This window comes from Amaranthus tricolor, chromosome 6, assembly GCF_026212465.1.
Source record: "Amaranthus tricolor cultivar Red isolate AtriRed21 chromosome 6, ASM2621246v1, whole genome shotgun sequence".
Taxonomy (NCBI): domain Eukaryota; kingdom Viridiplantae; phylum Streptophyta; class Magnoliopsida; order Caryophyllales; family Amaranthaceae; genus Amaranthus; species Amaranthus tricolor.
Genome location: NC_080052.1, coordinates 26,053,446 through 26,069,092, shown reverse-complemented (window position 1 = coordinate 26,069,092; position 15,647 = coordinate 26,053,446). Strand labels below are relative to the sequence as shown.

The 15,647-nt window shown below is 33.3% G+C and overlaps 4 protein-coding genes across 5 annotated transcripts; 1 reads left to right on the top strand and 3 right to left on the bottom strand.

The window, feature by feature from the left end:
• Window positions 1-1,513: 1,513 nt before the first annotated feature.
• LOC130815712 (uncharacterized) lies at window positions 1,514-3,684 on the bottom strand. The gene is made up of 7 exons (XM_057682198.1): window positions 3,504-3,684; window positions 3,338-3,422; window positions 2,985-3,283; window positions 2,825-2,903; window positions 2,353-2,764; window positions 2,131-2,274; window positions 1,514-1,987 (listed from the first exon to the last, which is right to left on the bottom strand). The coding sequence occupies exons 1-7, from the start codon at window positions 3,682-3,684 to the stop codon at window positions 1,514-1,516; spliced, it is 1,674 nt and encodes a 557-aa protein (XP_057538181.1).
• A 1,133-nt stretch (window positions 3,685-4,817) lies between these two features.
• LOC130815259 (uncharacterized) lies at window positions 4,818-8,860 on the top strand. Of its 2 annotated transcripts, XR_009042552.1 has the most exons (5): window positions 4,818-5,573; window positions 6,187-6,680; window positions 6,778-6,879; window positions 7,378-7,447; window positions 7,675-8,860. XR_009042552.1 is itself a non-coding variant. In XM_057681665.1 (4 exons), exons 1-3 carry the CDS (start codon window positions 5,480-5,482, stop codon window positions 6,871-6,873), a joined length of 684 nt encoding a protein of 227 aa, XP_057537648.1. In that variant the 5' UTR covers window positions 4,818-5,479; the 3' UTR covers window positions 6,874-6,879; window positions 7,675-8,860. The 2 variants fall into 2 exon arrangements, 1 of the variants encoding a protein (XP_057537648.1); XM_057681665.1 differs by lacking the exon at window positions 7,378-7,447.
• A 142-nt stretch (window positions 8,861-9,002) lies between these two features.
• On the bottom strand, window positions 9,003-10,561 carry LOC130815260 (membrane protein PM19L-like). The gene is made up of 3 exons (XM_057681666.1): window positions 10,106-10,561; window positions 9,374-9,593; window positions 9,003-9,293 (listed from the first exon to the last, which is right to left on the bottom strand). The coding sequence occupies exons 1-3, from the start codon at window positions 10,230-10,232 to the stop codon at window positions 9,164-9,166; spliced, it is 477 nt and encodes a 158-aa protein (XP_057537649.1). The 5' UTR covers window positions 10,233-10,561; the 3' UTR covers window positions 9,003-9,163.
• A 1,283-nt stretch (window positions 10,562-11,844) lies between these two features.
• LOC130815353 (membrane protein PM19L-like) lies at window positions 11,845-14,600 on the bottom strand. The gene is made up of 5 exons (XM_057681794.1): window positions 14,482-14,600; window positions 13,635-13,773; window positions 13,133-13,313; window positions 12,568-12,613; window positions 11,845-12,209 (listed from the first exon to the last, which is right to left on the bottom strand). The coding sequence occupies exons 2-5, from the start codon at window positions 13,753-13,755 to the stop codon at window positions 12,120-12,122; spliced, it is 438 nt and encodes a 145-aa protein (XP_057537777.1). The 5' UTR covers window positions 13,756-13,773; window positions 14,482-14,600; the 3' UTR covers window positions 11,845-12,119.
• Between the last annotated feature and the right edge of the window lie 1,047 nt (window positions 14,601-15,647).

Genomic DNA, 15,647 nt, shown 5'->3' with positions numbered 1-15,647 from the left:
CCCTAAAACCTTAAAAGATCATCGTTTTCTTCCAATTAATCAGTTATGTCTTCTTGTTCTTCAAGCGAAAATTCTTCAATTGAAAAATGTGGGTGTGGAGTTCCCTTTGCAAGGAGGGTTTCATGGACGAAGGAAAATCCTGGAAGAAGGTTTAATACTTGCGTTTTTTATGATCCTGATACAAAATCGAGGGGTTGCAAAAAGTTTAAATGGGTTGATGAACCTGAAATGGCTGTTTGGCAAAGAAAACTCACTAACAAGCTTGTGGAGAAAAAGCGACAATTGGCAACCGAAATCAAGATTTTGACATCAAGGATATCTTGCTTGGAACATGAAAAGGAACAAGCTTTTTCAGAAATTCAAATGATTAAGAAGAAATGGATGAATGAGAGGGAGCATTACAGTCAGATTAGAAGCTTTGTTTTAGGGTTTTTGTTTTGTTTTCTGTTGGCTTATCTTTTATTAATCAAGGGTGCTAATTAAAGTTTAGCACCTAGTTAAGCATAATTGTAAGATTGATTTGGATTTTGTAACATGATGATTCTGAATGAATGAATGAACTTCTTATTTTTCCCATTAAATTTTCTTTGCAGGTATTGTTCTGTGCTTCCTGTGTATGATTTTCTTTGTTTGCTTTGTATGATTTTCCCATTAAATCAGTATGAATCAAGATTGTTTGCAATGCTGATGCTGCATAATAACACTGAGGAACTGATTGTTTGCAGTTAGAATTGCAATGATTTTATTTGTTTGCTTTGTATGATTTTCCCATTAAATCAGTATGAATCAAGATTGTTGTTCCCATGCTGATGCTGCATAATTGCAATGATGAACAAGTAATTGATTCATACACAAATCTCAGTTCAGTCTGAGTTATTTAATTGAACTGATTCATACTGATTTGCTATTAGTACAACTTCAAACACATAGTACAACTGATTAGTACATGGACATATTGCACATATTGCTGCACACAATGCACAAGATAACTGACTTGTTGCTGTATACATGTGCAAACTGATTCAATGGGAAAAACTGATTTGTTGGTATTCATACATATTGCTGTTTGTTGCTGTATTCATACATGTTCAAACAAGATAACTGACTTGTTGCTATATACATATTGCTGCACACAATGCACACAATGGGAAAAACTGATTCAAACACACTGCATACATGTTGCTGTATTAGTCAAGGCTCACTTGCACACAATGCACAGTTCAATTCTTGATTCAAACACATTGCTGCACATATTGCTGTATTAGTCAAGGGTACAGCACACAATGCACAATGCACAATGCACAGTACAGCAACAACCTTAAAACAGTACAGCACACAATGCACAAGATATTGATCAGGGTACAGCAACAATTACTGATTCAATTACTAATTCAAAGCACAACATTCTGAGTTCATTTGCTACACTAGTTCATTTGCTAAACAGGGTACAGCAACATTACATTCTTATTTGAACATAGTACATTTGCTAAAATACAGCAACTTTATTCTAAGTCTATATTTGACTATTTTGATCCATTAGACATGAAGTAGATGCAGCATTTTGCGTTTGTTGTTGACCAGTGGAGCTAGATTGTTGAGTAGATTGTTGAGTAGAAGACGATCCCATTTTAGGCCTTCCACCTTTGGACTGGGTCTTTGTTGGTGGTGGTTTAGGTGGATTCTTGCAGCCCTTTTTATAGTGACCTAGGTCACCGCAATTACCACATCTCCGTTGCTTGAATTCTTTAACAGCCTTCTTACCTCCTTTACCTTCACCAACTTCCTTCTTTCTCTTCCTCTTGTTAGGCCTTCCAGGCATCTTTCGATATGGTGGAGGAAGTGGTTTGGCTAAAGTGCTTGTTGGCCACATTTTGTGTCCTGGCATCCCATAAAACTTTGGACTATACGTTTTTCGATACGTGTCTATGAGATACGCTTCGTGGACATAGTGTTTTGCAGCTAGACCAGTGTTTTGCAGGAATAGCAGCTAGATATTCATATGCGTCAACAGAAATATTCTTGATTACATTCATTTCTCTATCAAAATGATTCTGTAAACACATTGTTATTAATTAGTTTGACATTATGTCAGATATTTATTACATTCTATAAACATAAATGATTCCATACCTTGTTGTAGGCTCTGGCTGCACTCCAAAAGTGTTGTTTGAACAACTCTCCAGGGAACTTGATCTTGAAGTTCGCCCATATATGCCTACAGCAGAACCTAATTTCACATTCAGGAACCACTGAGTTCAAAGCTTCAACCAAACCCTACATTTTCCACAAATTAATATTAGGGTTATAGCATTAGTTACATTTAAAACAAGATATGTGTGAACAAGTAATTACCTTTTGCCTATCGCTCATGAAGGTGAAAGCTTCAACTTCTGCTTGAACCCAACTACTCGATGCAGTTACCGATCTAAGGTCCTCTACCAGAAGATTTAGAAACCAAGTCCAAGTTTCTACATTTTCTGTTTCAACCACAGCCCATGCAATGGGAAAGATATTATTGTTCCCATCTTTACCTACAGCAGTCAACAAAACCCCAGGGAATTTGCCCTTCAGATGTGCCCCATCAACACCTATAATAGGCCTACAGCCAGCAATAAACCCCTCCTTACACGCTGTCAAGCATATATACATCCTTTGGAACAAAGGTGGGGGTGTGTCTATTCCAATGCATTTAACGATTGCAGTGCTTCCTGGATTAAACCTCCTTATAGCTTCCGCATAATCCCACACCCTGCTATACTCTTCACTAGCATCACCATATATCATTTTCATTGCAATTCTTTTAGCCATGTAACACTTAGAATACTTCACTTCACAACCTAACTCTCTATTAACCCGTTTCTTAAACGCCTTTAATTCCCAAGTTGGATTCTCCCTCCAATCATCTATGTATTTCTCAGCTAAATACAAAGCAGTGACTTTCTTATTTTGGTGTTGGTGACCACATGTGTGGATTGGAAAATAACTCCTTATTTGAATTGTCTCCTCGTCTTTCAGTTTCATGGCATGAACCTTAAAATAACACTTCTTCTCCTTCCCACAAACACAGTTCACAATTCTACCTTTCGATTTCATGCAATCGCATCTGTTGTAGCAATACACACTTATCCTATTTGTACCGTTATGCAGGTAATAATAATTGTAACCACATTCAATAGCATGGTACCTTAGTGCTTTTCTAAACACATATGTCGAAGGAAACTTAAGGCCTAAACACAAATTAATCTTACCCTTGAAATCAACCTCAGGGTTGAATGTAGGATAACTGCATATACCTTCCTCATCATCATTCAATGCACTCAAATCATTATCATCAGACTGCGGTTCATCATCATTAAAGTATATGTCTCTGCTGTTTTGTTCATCAACCTCCTTATCTACTATCAACCTAAGTTCCTCATCATCTATAAACACATCATCAAGACCATAAACTACATTTTCAGCAAACAAATCAGAATCATCCTCATATTCATCTTCATTAACACATGTATAATCATCATCACTACTATCCTCAACCTCATCAGCATTACCATCTACATTTGCTAAAACCAACTCAGAACTATCAATCAACACCTCATCTACCGTCACATTACCCACCTCAGTTGACAACTCAGACTGCTTCTTTTTCGAATCACTGGCTTTTTTACGGATTGTCAATTTCTTCATGTTAGCTAATTTTTATATATTGATTTAGCTAATTTTAAGAACCCTAATACAGTATTCAGATACAACAAGAGTCAATTTACAAATGAAAAGATATGAAACAACAAATTCAATACAAAAAACACACAGCACAGGAAGCAAATCTGGAAAACGAAAAAAAATTTAAATTATAGCTACAGCAATGAGATGAAACATACCGGATTTGCTTAGAGATTTCAATGAGATGAAGTTACGAGGTGGATGGGAGCGAAATATGAAGCTACAACAATGGAAGATTGGCTGGAAATGGCAGAATACGAATTCGAATGGAAGGCTGTGAATTGCAAAGAAGACGATTTAGGTTAACTAAAGGGACCACGTGCCTGGCACGTGCTAGTCAAAGGTTAAATCTGACGGTCAAATGCCTAAATCCGTTACAAGGTACTCTTTTGCAAAAAAATGGACTATGTAAGGTAGTTTTTTGCAAAACTTTTTATTTAAGGTAGTTATTTGCAAAATGGGGTTTATGTTAGGTAGTTTTTTAAGATTTTGCCTTTTTAAAACAATATCAAATCAAATTTAATTATTTTATTTTTGTAAGATAAATATACACATCATAAGTTTGCAAAACATGGCTCAACACGTAAGTCAGTAATTTATTTTTAATTTTATAATAAATATGTCAAAAAAATATACATTGTTTATAAACATTATTATAAGGAAAAATATATATATTGTTTATTTTTTGCACAAAAATTTAGGTGAGACCGTTTCACTAGTGAGAAATTATATATAATTTTTTTACCAATTTTACAAATTAAAATGTCAATTTCAATACTTAAAAAATCAATTTTAAAAGTTAAAAAACCAATTACAGGACATTAAATTCTCTTTTCAACTTTAAAATAGGATGACTCAAACATTAGAATAGATATTGAAAACTTTGAAATTAATCTTTTAAATCTTAAAATTGAATTATTAAGTTTTGGAATTGTCCTTTTAAATCTTAAAATTAGTATATCAGAATATTTTAAAAATAATTATTAGACTTTGGCTGGTTGCATGGCTAAGGCCAACTCACAGAAGACTAACTATATTTTTTGGATTGTGTATTTTATTAATATCAAATTTTTGTAAATGACAAAAATAAAAACAAAAAACAGCAAAGGAGTAGGAACACCAGCATGCAAGAACCACTCACTCAACTCCACATAACCCCACAAGTGCTACTATTTCTATCCTCACCTTTCATCCAAATTCTTCCTAAATCCTAAACTTTCCCAAATTATCCCGCCCCATTCAAATCAAAAATCAAATCATCAATTTATTTTTTCCATCATAAACAATAAAGAAATTTAATTTATAAAAAAAAATAAAATTCAATCTTTGTTTGAGAGATGGCAAATCCTACCAATCATAAGGCTACACTATTTTCCTCTTGAAATTTCCAAGAACACAAATTGCAACCTACCACCCATCCCATAAATGCCAAATAATCCCCAAAATTTTCATCAATTCTAGAGAGAGAAGTGTAAGAGAGAGAATCCATAACTGTAAAGTGAGGTGTGTAAATTTGGAAGCATGTTCAGAGCATATATATTAATTAATCCATTGTGAATTCATTAATTCAGAGAAAAAAAGATTGGTTTTTTATCACAGGAAGTGTAGATTCAGTGTATTTAAATAAAATTGTACTGTATTTGTGTGTACTTTCCTTAGTTTTCTTGAACAAAGATAGCATTTTTGGGGATAATTTACATCTGGGTAGCCCCAATTTTGGCTGTAAAATCTTGGTTGCTGTAATTAACATCAACAAATCATGCCTTCTGGTGCTAAGAAGAGAAAAGCTGCCAAGAAAAAGTTGCAAAAAGAAACCAAGAACACCACAAATGATGATGGGTCTCATTCTTTAGGTATATATTTCATCAAATGGCTTATCTGTCTTCTATCAATCATCAAATTTTCTTCTTTTTCTGTTATTTGATTTTTAGTTTAATGGGATTTTGCCTATCTGAGCATGTCTAGGTTTGTTGATTTGCTCTTTAATTTGTTTTATGGGGTTTGTTTATGGGTTTGATTTGCTCTTTTATTTGCTTCTGGGGTTTAATGTGATAATGGTGGTAAAGTTATCTTCTTTTTTCTGCTATTTAAATTTAATCTTATGGGGATTGAATTTGCCTATCTGGGTGTGTCTGTGATTGATGATTTTTTATGGGGTTTAATGGGATGAGGGTGTTAGTGTTAAAGTTGCTTAGATTTTGTCATTTTGATTTTGATTTGGGTGATTGATTGTTATATACTTCTTAGCAGTGTCACGTGATTCGTTAACTGCCTCGCGAATTGCAAATCGAAAAAGCGAATTATGGTCGATTTTAGCCTATTTTTGAACCACTTTGAGTGAATTGCGATTCAAAACGCGAACTAACTTCACTGCTTGATAGTATTACAAATTAGTTTTGTGGGGTTTTCCCCAAATTGCTTGATTTTCATTTAGTGAGTGATTATGTAATGGATGAAACTGTGTAGGGAATGAAACTGCTAATAAATCCCAAGATGAAAGAGAGAGTGATACTGGTGAAGGTGAAAGAGAGTCTTCGGAGGAACGTGTTGCAGTGGAAGTAAGCTTGGGTGAGCGAAATGTTTCCGAGGAAGTGAAATCTGAGGATAATTATAATGATGTCAAGGTTAATGCTGATGATAGAGCGATTAAGAATCAAGTGCACAGAAAGCCAAGTTCGAGTTCTAGCAGTAGCAGTTCAGATGATGATGCGGTTGCTGTTAAGAAAGACAAGCCTGTGGTAGATGAGGCATCCGGAGAGAATCCTGTCTCAGTCGAGGAGCGCATTCTCATTGAAGAGTCGGTTAAGCGAACGCAGGAGAAGGTTGAGACAAAGGTGATTCAGGTTGTGGACGAGGATGAAAGTTTGTTGCCTGAATCTTCGGGTGTAATTTCTGCTGCTGCTCAGTGCGGGGATAACCATGTTAAGGATTCAAAGACACATAAGTATGTTGAGGAGCAGGTATAGATGGTTCTCTTTATCTGTTTTGTATTGAAGTAAATTAAGATCTTTGGATCTTTCTAATATGTCGACACTATTTAAAACTTGTATTTGGCAGCCTTTGGTATCTACTGCTCCTTTACCAGTGCGACGAACTTCATGGACGAACTGCTGTGGGCTTTTTGAGGTTTTCTCAGGTGGAGCTAATAGATAATATTAGGTGAGGACCCTTGTCTTTTCATTACCATGATTGACTCTAAATTATTGTTCGATTGTTAAGATTAATTTGCAAATTACAACCTTAAAGTTTAGTACTTTTGCTAATTACTGCCTCAATGTTTATTTTTTAGTAATCAGAATTCTGCCATTGTAGACTTTCACAAAACCTACAACGTTTAGGCCAAATCACAGATTCCGACCATTTTAGTAATCGGAATTCTGTGGTTTGGCCCGAACATTGTAGACTTTCACAAAAAAAAAACATTGCGGTTGTAATTCGTAAAAGTCCTAAACTTTAAGACCATAAGCCGCAAATTATTCTTGTTTTAATAATGATTGATTACATTTCTCTTTCATTAAGATGACTATGATTGCCTTGGTGATTGTCGGCATGCTGGTAGTACTTTATTTATACTTTGAATGAATTCTTATGGAAATTTTGCTCACATTTCTCGTTTTTTTGATGTATTGATTGTTCATTTAACTTGAGCTGCCATAGGTTAGGGTAGTATTACCGCATACCAAGAAAAGCCAGAGAGATGCGGTTGGGTATGGGACATCAAGAATCAGTTATGTAATGTTTAAACTTGAAAGTGAATCTATTTCTTCTAGAATGTCTTGTTTGTGATTCTGAATTATCTTTTAATGTGGATAGATATTTGAAAGCCATTCACTAGTCTTCAACTGTCTTGCCCACGATCAAAGTTTTGCTTTGTATTGCTTTCACAGACATTTGTCTGTGAGTCGCAAACTTATCATGCTGAATGACATCTCTTTTGGTTTTCTATCAACGCAGAGTCCAAAGTTTCAACTTGCAAGCAGTGTCAGAGTAGAAGTTCTGCTTTTTGAGGCGAATGAGAAGTAGAGAAGCATGGTTATATAGGAAACTATTCATACATAGACATGGTAAAGATCTCCAAGCTCCCCTCATAGAATAATCACCTATTGAATGTACCTGTACGAGTACGACATAGATATCTTTTTCTCGAACTATTATAGTGCTTGTGTCGATAGCTGTCTAATTTTTCGGAGTTTTCCTAGGAAGTGCATTTTGTATGTTCTATATTTGAGTACATACTGTATGGTTATAATTCAAGAGTCTGTTATGATGTGCAACATTTTTTCCCTAGATCGGCCAACACTAGAAATATTATTTCATTATGATGTTGAAATTCGCTGTTTTTCTGTTCGTTAATCATTCTTTTCTTATAAACTTTGGCTTTTGCTGCATCCGCGCCAGTCCACAGGAAGTTTTGCTCGGTAGGTTAAATTTGTTATCATCTTTTCGGTTCCATCAATCAATGATGTTATTCCCCTACCTTCTTCGACCTGTAATTTCTCGTCCTGTTACTGCGATTTGGAATGCTGGGTGATTTTTGCGGTCTTATTAGTGTCTCGAGTCATATACAAGATTCTTGGTAGACGTGGTACGAAATGGTAGTTTCCGTAGCACGTCTTCCTGCTTCCTCTTCCATGACCACGCTTTCTTGGTTTGTTTAGCTCAATTTTTAATTTGTCTAATGGAAACTTCTTGTTTTGTAATGGACGTCAAATGATCAAATTATCTATCTTTTTTTGCAAATTGTGGAACCACACTGGACTAGAGGTGTTTATTCGGGTCATCGGGTCAGTTTCGGGTTATATGCTTCATGTCGGTTAAATCGGGTACATTGATTTATATATAATTTTAAATTCATTTGAAGTCGGATCAAGTCGTGTTCGGTTATAAAATCAGGTAAATATCAGATCGTCAAGTCTATTTTGAACACCTTTGCAATTGGACTAGGCTTTAGGGGGCCACAATTCATGATGCTCGGTTTTCACTATAGGGCTTTTCTGTGTTATGGGAAGCTTCCTAGTATCAACTTTTCATTATTACTTTCTTTGGTTGAGCTAATCATTCCACAATCCTATGGTACTCTTGACTGAAGTTGACAGCTATTGATTGATGTCCTCGGGGGAGAATCTAGCCCCGAGCATGCCCAGGCCACGGAATTGTGTAACATGTGTAACACAAATAACAAACAATTAGGTTGGTTCAACACACATCTAGAGATAAGCATTCTGCCCACCTTGTACTAGTATCATGTATTCACCCATAACTGTCTTTGATTATATTACGTATAGCAAACAAACAAATGTCTTTTATTCAACTCAATTGAAACAATTTACAAACCATAAAATGCTTTGACTTTACAAGCAACAAAACCAACCAATTTCAGATTGTCTCCTTTCCCCTATTCAAATAGTTATGAAAGAATTTCAGGGATAAGTCTTGAAACTCTTCAGATTATTGATGGTCCATGAAGTGCAGCAATGTATAAGAGCTGCGTGACGGAGAGGATTATGCTGAACGCTTCCATGGCCACCAATTTCGCGTTCCTGTACTGTAGCTCGATCTCCTTGCACCCGAACCTGCAAAATTTTCGAAAGTCAGTACTTCAAGACCTTTCAATGACATTGTTTCTTAGATTTTGATCATTGGTTATATATACCCCATTGCCAAGAGAGTAAGAGTCCAAGCAATGGTAGCGATGGTTGCAGTAGCAGGCATGCTCTCACGACTCCATGATCGGAGATGGACGAAGCCTGAGATGCATGAGGCGGCACCCACTACTCCAGCTATCAAAGCAAACATCACGAAGAATCCAGTTGCAGCGTTTCCCATTGGGAAGTAAATGGGTGAAAAATGTGCTGGTAACTCTAATCCCGGACCTGTATTTCAAAAATCACTCCATAGTCAGCACACACAAACATAACATAATTTCGTGTATTATAGGTGTGTTCAGTGTAGTAGTTTAATGGATGTTTGGCAATTGGCTGTTGGCTGTTGGTTTTTTTAGTTTGTATGTTTGATCAGATGAAAATGCTTGCTGTTTATGTTGGTTTTTAAGTCTGTCAGCTGTTTATGGAGATTTTTGGTAAATTTAGGTATTGGATGTTGGTTGTTTAGAGAAAAAGTGGGTCAATAAGTCAAAAGCCAACCAAAAAAGCTAATTACAAAAAAGCTAACTAGAGTAACTTTTTTATTTTGGCTTAAAAATCAGTTTTTCAGCTGGTGAAAGTCATTTACCAAACACTTTTTTTGCTGTTTGACCAACCAACAAGCCAAAAGTCAAAAACCAACCAAAAAGCTAAGCCAAAAGCCATAAACCAAACACCCCTTTTAAGTAGCTGTTAACGAGCATGCACGAACAGAAAATGTGCAAATATGATCGAGAGTTTACCAATGATAAAACCATGTTCAATAGCGCGATTCATAGCCCAACCGCCAATGCCTAAGAGCACGACATACATACAGAAGTTGAGTAACAGAAGAAAAGTGGCTGTGGGTTTCATCGATTCGTTAGCCATATGTATTGTTTGTACACAACGAAAGCTGTTAAAGATTAACAAAAAAAGGTAGGATCTTGGATGAATGAATGTCAGAGGTGATAACCTTTTATATATGGGTTTAGAGTTGCAAGATTTTGGTTCTTTTCTTGCAAGGAGGCTTTTTTGTAGGGTTGCCTTAAAGTGTAGGCAAAGCAGAAAATGAGATTCTTGGTCTAAAATAAATATTATGAGCTTGCATATTCCAAGAACTTTGTTATGTTTTGTTGTTATAATGAGGGAAAGTAAATATTCTTCTTCATCTGAATGGAAGTTGATATCTCTAGAAAAAGACTGACTTTTTTATGGGCTTGTGTTTCATCTTCTTTGGGAATAGATGAATATAATAGCTACTCTTGTGAAATCATTTATGGGTGAGACGAACTCAAAATAAGAAGCACATATGCTACTAATTGTATTTGTTTGTCTGGTCAACCCATGTATGAGTAGCATCTCACGGTGAAACCGTCTCGCATGATAATTTGTAGATGAATAATTGTGGGGGATTTTGGCAAACAGTTGATAACCGATATAGTTGATTAGAATGATTGAGTTGATCGACTAATATTGATTGATATTTATTTTTTTAATTCAATTATTATAATAATTTTATTTAGTAATAATTATTTTTATTTTATAATTAAACATGAATTCAAGGGTATTTTTATAATTTCATAAAAGCAAGTGTAATAAATATGAGATATTAAAATTATAATTACCAACTCTTAAAATTATTACTCCAATTTGTTTCTCTAAAATACTATAGTATTTTTTCAAGTAATTATATTTTTGTGAGAGATCGTTAAAAATTTGATATGCTTATAACTTGTACTAATTTAAATTTAATTTATATATAAACACGTGAACACGTCTGAAATGTGATGCAATCTCATATAAAAATTTACGTTTTTCAAGAAACCTGCGATCTATTTGGAAAGAATTTTTTTTGAATCCTTATTGACCTTGCCAAACTTACTTTGTGTCTAGAAAGTTATTGATTACCTTGTAGTATCTTATAACTATACATTTTATAATTTTTTAGAAAGCGTATTTTAAAGATGTTTGAAGGTAAAATAAAAATACAAAAAATGCATGAAGTAGTTGTTCAGGCATGTTTGGATTGAGCGTAAATAATTTAGGGGTGAAAAAAAGTCAAAGTAAGAAAATGAAGTTGATAAATGAGAAATTAGTGAAATTTAATTGTTGTAGATTTGGAAAAATGGTTACAAAATAATAAAAATAAAGGGAGCTCTCAATTTTATGGAGTAAATATTTATCCTAAGGGTGGGTGAGGGAATATATTACCTCCATAATAGGGGATGCATTCGTATTTGCTTTTATTTCATTAATTTGATTTTATTTTCCCCTTCAAATATTTACACCCAATCTAAGCATATCCTTAAAGGGAAATTTAATAAGCAAATCTTTTATTTACACGGACATATATATATATATATATATATATATATATATATATATATATATATATATATATATATATATATATGGAGTACTTCATATTAGTACATACTTCAATCAACAAATGCAAGGAATACAACACATGAAACTAGTAATCATAAAAAAAACATGAAAATGGAATCATCTAATTATGTTTTACATTATTATTTATTTTTTTTTTTGCGCACTACAAATATGAAGAATGGAAGCAAATGTTACATACACACACCAATATATTTTTAAATTATCATGAAAAATAGAGATAAGAGGTGAACTATGTGAGAATTGAATTCTAAATTATTTTTAAAAAGCGGTATCTCCAATTAAGACAAAAGCCGCCCTCATTCTCCACACTCACATATAGAAAAAGGTATACGAATCAAATTAATAGGAATGTTTGATGAGCATCCCCTAATTGGCTCTTTTCATTGCTCCATGAATGCTTCCGATGTACATACCCATTGTTGCACTTAGGATTATGATGAAAGCCTCAAGCGTTTTCTGCATTTACAAGTTTAAAAATAATTAAAGGTGTTAGATAAATTTCTTAGTTTTTAAAATTCATTATCATAAGGGATAAAAGGTATACCTTTCTTATTATTTAAAACTTGTTTCATTAAATACTCGTTACATTGTGGATATTGACATTATTTATCCTTCAAACTTATTTTACATATTACGGCTAATGTGTAAGAAAAAATATAGTCAAATGAAATATTGTTTGACTCGTCAAATCGCATACTTTCATAAAATTAACTTTTTATAATTTTTAAATGTGTATAATTCAATATATAAATTATCAAAACAACACATTAAATTGCATAAAAAGTATAATATAAGTTTAAATACTACTATTTACCAGTTGTTGATCATTTGTCTCGAGCTTAATGTGTTTGCAAGCAAACCTACACATGCAAAATGGCAAAAGAAAAGTTACCTTGATGTAAATGTATTTATTTAAGTTAATTAATTAGCAAAAAGTATATAAATGCCTTCTTATCTTCTCTATAATTAGCATAGTGTTAATAATATATTAAGTACAATTTGATAGTAATCCCATAATTCCATTTCTTATGTATACTTATAAAAATAGTATCCAAATATAGTCTTAAATAACATAATTAAATATAGCCCAAAAAAATGCATAAAACATCAGCTAGTCTTGGACGAGATGGCCTCATAATAAGACCGTCAATTTGAGCCGACTCAAATTTACGCGTGTAACAATTTGGGCATTTTTTTCATTTTCTGGCATTTTTCAATTTTGATCTTAAAGGTGTCAATTTTGACCTTAAAGGTATCAATTTTCAAAAATAATAAATGCCCAAAAAATTAAAATGTTATTACATGCACGAATTGGATCGGCTCAAATTAACAGTCTCATAATAAAACCGTCTCGCAAAAGTTTTTGTGATAAAACATACCCTAAGGCAAGGATAGTAAGACTCCAAGCGACAGTTGCTGCTGCAGCAGCGGCAGGCAAACTTTCAGGACCCCATTCGGATACATGGTTTAGCCCGAACGAGCATGACACTGCCCCAACTGTTCCCGATATTAGCGAAAATAGTATGAAGTATAAAGTTGCCGCATTGTCTCGCCCGCTAACTATAAATTCAAACACAAACAAATTACATATACATATATATATATATATATTTGGTCGAGTAAGTCCACTCGTGTGTAGACACACTTATGGGACACGGGTCTATAAACCCACAGGTAATGAACGTTATATTGCATATACATTATTTGATGAGGTTCACTTATTTCCCTAACCATGTTATGGTATTAGAAAGATTATACATAAGCATTATATACAAATATACGTGGGATCTTCCTTACAGGTGGATTTGATTTTTTATGGTTCAATAAAAATAAAGTTTTTACATGAAAGTAGCTAGTAAATTATTTAATTAATACACCTACCGTTTCCGTGGTTGATGATCTTATTCATAGCCCAACCACTTATGGCCAACACAACTATATACATGCAGAAGTTAAGGAACAACAAGCAGGATGCTGCTGGTCTTAATTGCTTGTTAACCATATTTACCTATTCTCTTCACTGAAAAAGAATAATAAATAACTGTCAGCAATTGTAAACCCAACAAGTACTAATAATGATCAACTTTCTAGTGTATGCCGTATGAGATCAATATATAATATATTTTTCCAATTATCGGCTTAAGCTTTTGGTTGAGACTTCAGAATATGTTATATTACTTATATACTCTAATATGATATCAGGTCTAGAAACCAATTCAATCAATAGTTTACGCTGATGGTTGAGGCTTCAAAATATATTATATACTCTAACACGCTCCCTTACACGAGAGCCTTTTGGACTAGAATTGTGGATGCAACACAAGCCCTCCTCACACTTGATGCAAAAGTTTTTCTTGAAATTGAGCGAGGGACGGTTGAGATTTAAACTTGTGACCTTTAGTTCACACGCTAGCTCTGATACCATTCAAGAAACCAACTCATTCAAAAGTTTAAGCTGATGGTAGAGGCTTAAGACAATGTTATATACTCTAACATGCCGCTCATAAAAACTATGATCTAAAAAGTGATGAAAGATAACAGACCAATATATCCTTATCGAAAAAAAATAAGTAGATTGCGGTTAGTAAGACACTCAACTTAAGAAAATGAGAATGGCATCAAAATAAAATCTAAAGACCAAGAACACTCCATGAGCAAAAAAAAATTTAATAATAAGCAAAAAATTCTAATAAATACTGTTTATTTATTGTAGTAATTCATAAAATACCTGAAAGGATTTTCAATTGGATATTGATGGTTTAACACTAAGAAGAAACCTAATTAGCTTATAACTATTTATGAATATTTTTCTAATGTTTTGCAAATTGTAACGAAATGTGAAGGGATAAACACAATGTCACAACTCACATCTATAAATACAGAAAAAATCTAAGAAGGAACAAAGAAGATGGTATATGCTATAATTTTAAAAGATTTTATGATTAATTAATTTCAATTATAATTTTAATTTACGAAATAGATTCTCCTAATTAAAGCAATTGGGAGATTAGTAGTTTATAAAATTAGAGCCAAATTGAGGTAGTTTACTAATATTTTTCAACTGATATTTTGGAGTTAGTATTATTTATAGACCAAAGTAGGATAATTATTGAAATAAATACAAAAAGTATCGATGAACAATCAGCATGAATATTATAAGCCAGGAAATGAGGTGTCATCTTCTTTGGCTAATCAATTATTCTTAATAGCTACAAAACCAAGAGCAGCATCTTAATTTGGGTAAGAATGGGACAATAATGGGTATAAAATAGTAGATATAATTTTAGTATTTCCTATTATTATTTTATTATAAATGCTATTGATTATGATATTTTCATACACAACGTGTTACTATCAATTGCAAGTATTTTTAAACGAGTATCCAACAAATCCTATTTCAAGTGCACAACGACTTTTAGCTTAAAGGAAAAATACTAGGATTTTATTAATGGTGTGAGGCTTCAAAGTTATCTTGTTTCACAAGAATAGATGAAGTTATTCGATGTAAGGATGGTTGAACACTACTTAAATAAAGTTTGTTCTAAGTTAATGCAATTCAGAGCGAAGTTATACTTCATTACTTGAATTTTCGGTTAGAATTACATTATCTGAAATACGATAAAATAAAGAGTATTTATATCTTATCATTTGACATATCAGATTTTGTTTGATTTATCCTTGAAAAATTATCATTATCAATAACATTATCGTTCGTTTTTTTGTTTATTCATTTGTACAGAAATGCATTAAATTTAAATTATTCCATGCAGCCTTCATTTGATGTTTTGTCCTTTGGAAAATTTTAAAAAGATCTTCTCACTTTTATTAGTGAAGGATCTAAGTTCTATTTCAGGCACCTAGATCCAGACACATAAACATTATTATAATTTGTGC

Coding starts and splice junctions, on each gene's coding strand:
- LOC130815259 (XM_057681665.1), top strand. CDS start 5,480: ATGCCTTCTGGTGCTAAGAAGAGAAAAGCTGCCAAGAAAAAGTTGCAA. Junction 5,574..6,186: donor TGATGGGTCTCATTCTTTAG/GTATATATTTCA, acceptor GAAACTGTGTAG/GGAATGAAACTGCTAATAAA. Junction 6,681..6,777: donor ATAAGTATGTTGAGGAGCAG/GTATAGATGGTT, acceptor TGTATTTGGCAG/CCTTTGGTATCTACTGCTCC.
- LOC130815353 (XM_057681794.1), bottom strand. CDS start 13,755: ATGGTTAACAAGCAATTAAGACCAGCAGCATCCTGCTTGTTGTTCCTT. Junction 13,314..13,634: donor GATCATCAACCACGGAAACG/GTAGGTGTATTA, acceptor TTGAATTTATAG/TTAGCGGGCGAGACAATGCG. Junction 12,614..13,132: donor CTTACTATCCTTGCCTTAGG/GTATGTTTTATC, acceptor TTGCATGTGTAG/GTTTGCTTGCAAACACATTA.
- LOC130815712 (XM_057682198.1), bottom strand. CDS start 3,684: ATGAAGAAATTGACAATCCGTAAAAAAGCCAGTGATTCGAAAAAGAAG. Junction 3,423..3,503: donor TAGTGATGATGATTATACAT/GTGTTAATGAAG, acceptor ATGTGTTTATAG/ATGATGAGGAACTTAGGTTG. Junction 2,904..2,984: donor GGAGACAATTCAAATAAGGA/GTTATTTTCCAA, acceptor AGAAATACATAG/ATGATTGGAGGGAGAATCCA.
- LOC130815260 (XM_057681666.1), bottom strand. CDS start 10,232: ATGGCTAACGAATCGATGAAACCCACAGCCACTTTTCTTCTGTTACTC. Junction 9,594..10,105: donor TGAACATGGTTTTATCATTG/GTAAACTCTCGA, acceptor TTTGAAATACAG/GTCCGGGATTAGAGTTACCA. Junction 9,294..9,373: donor CTTACTCTCTTGGCAATGGG/GTATATATAACC, acceptor AAAATTTTGCAG/GTTCGGGTGCAAGGAGATCG.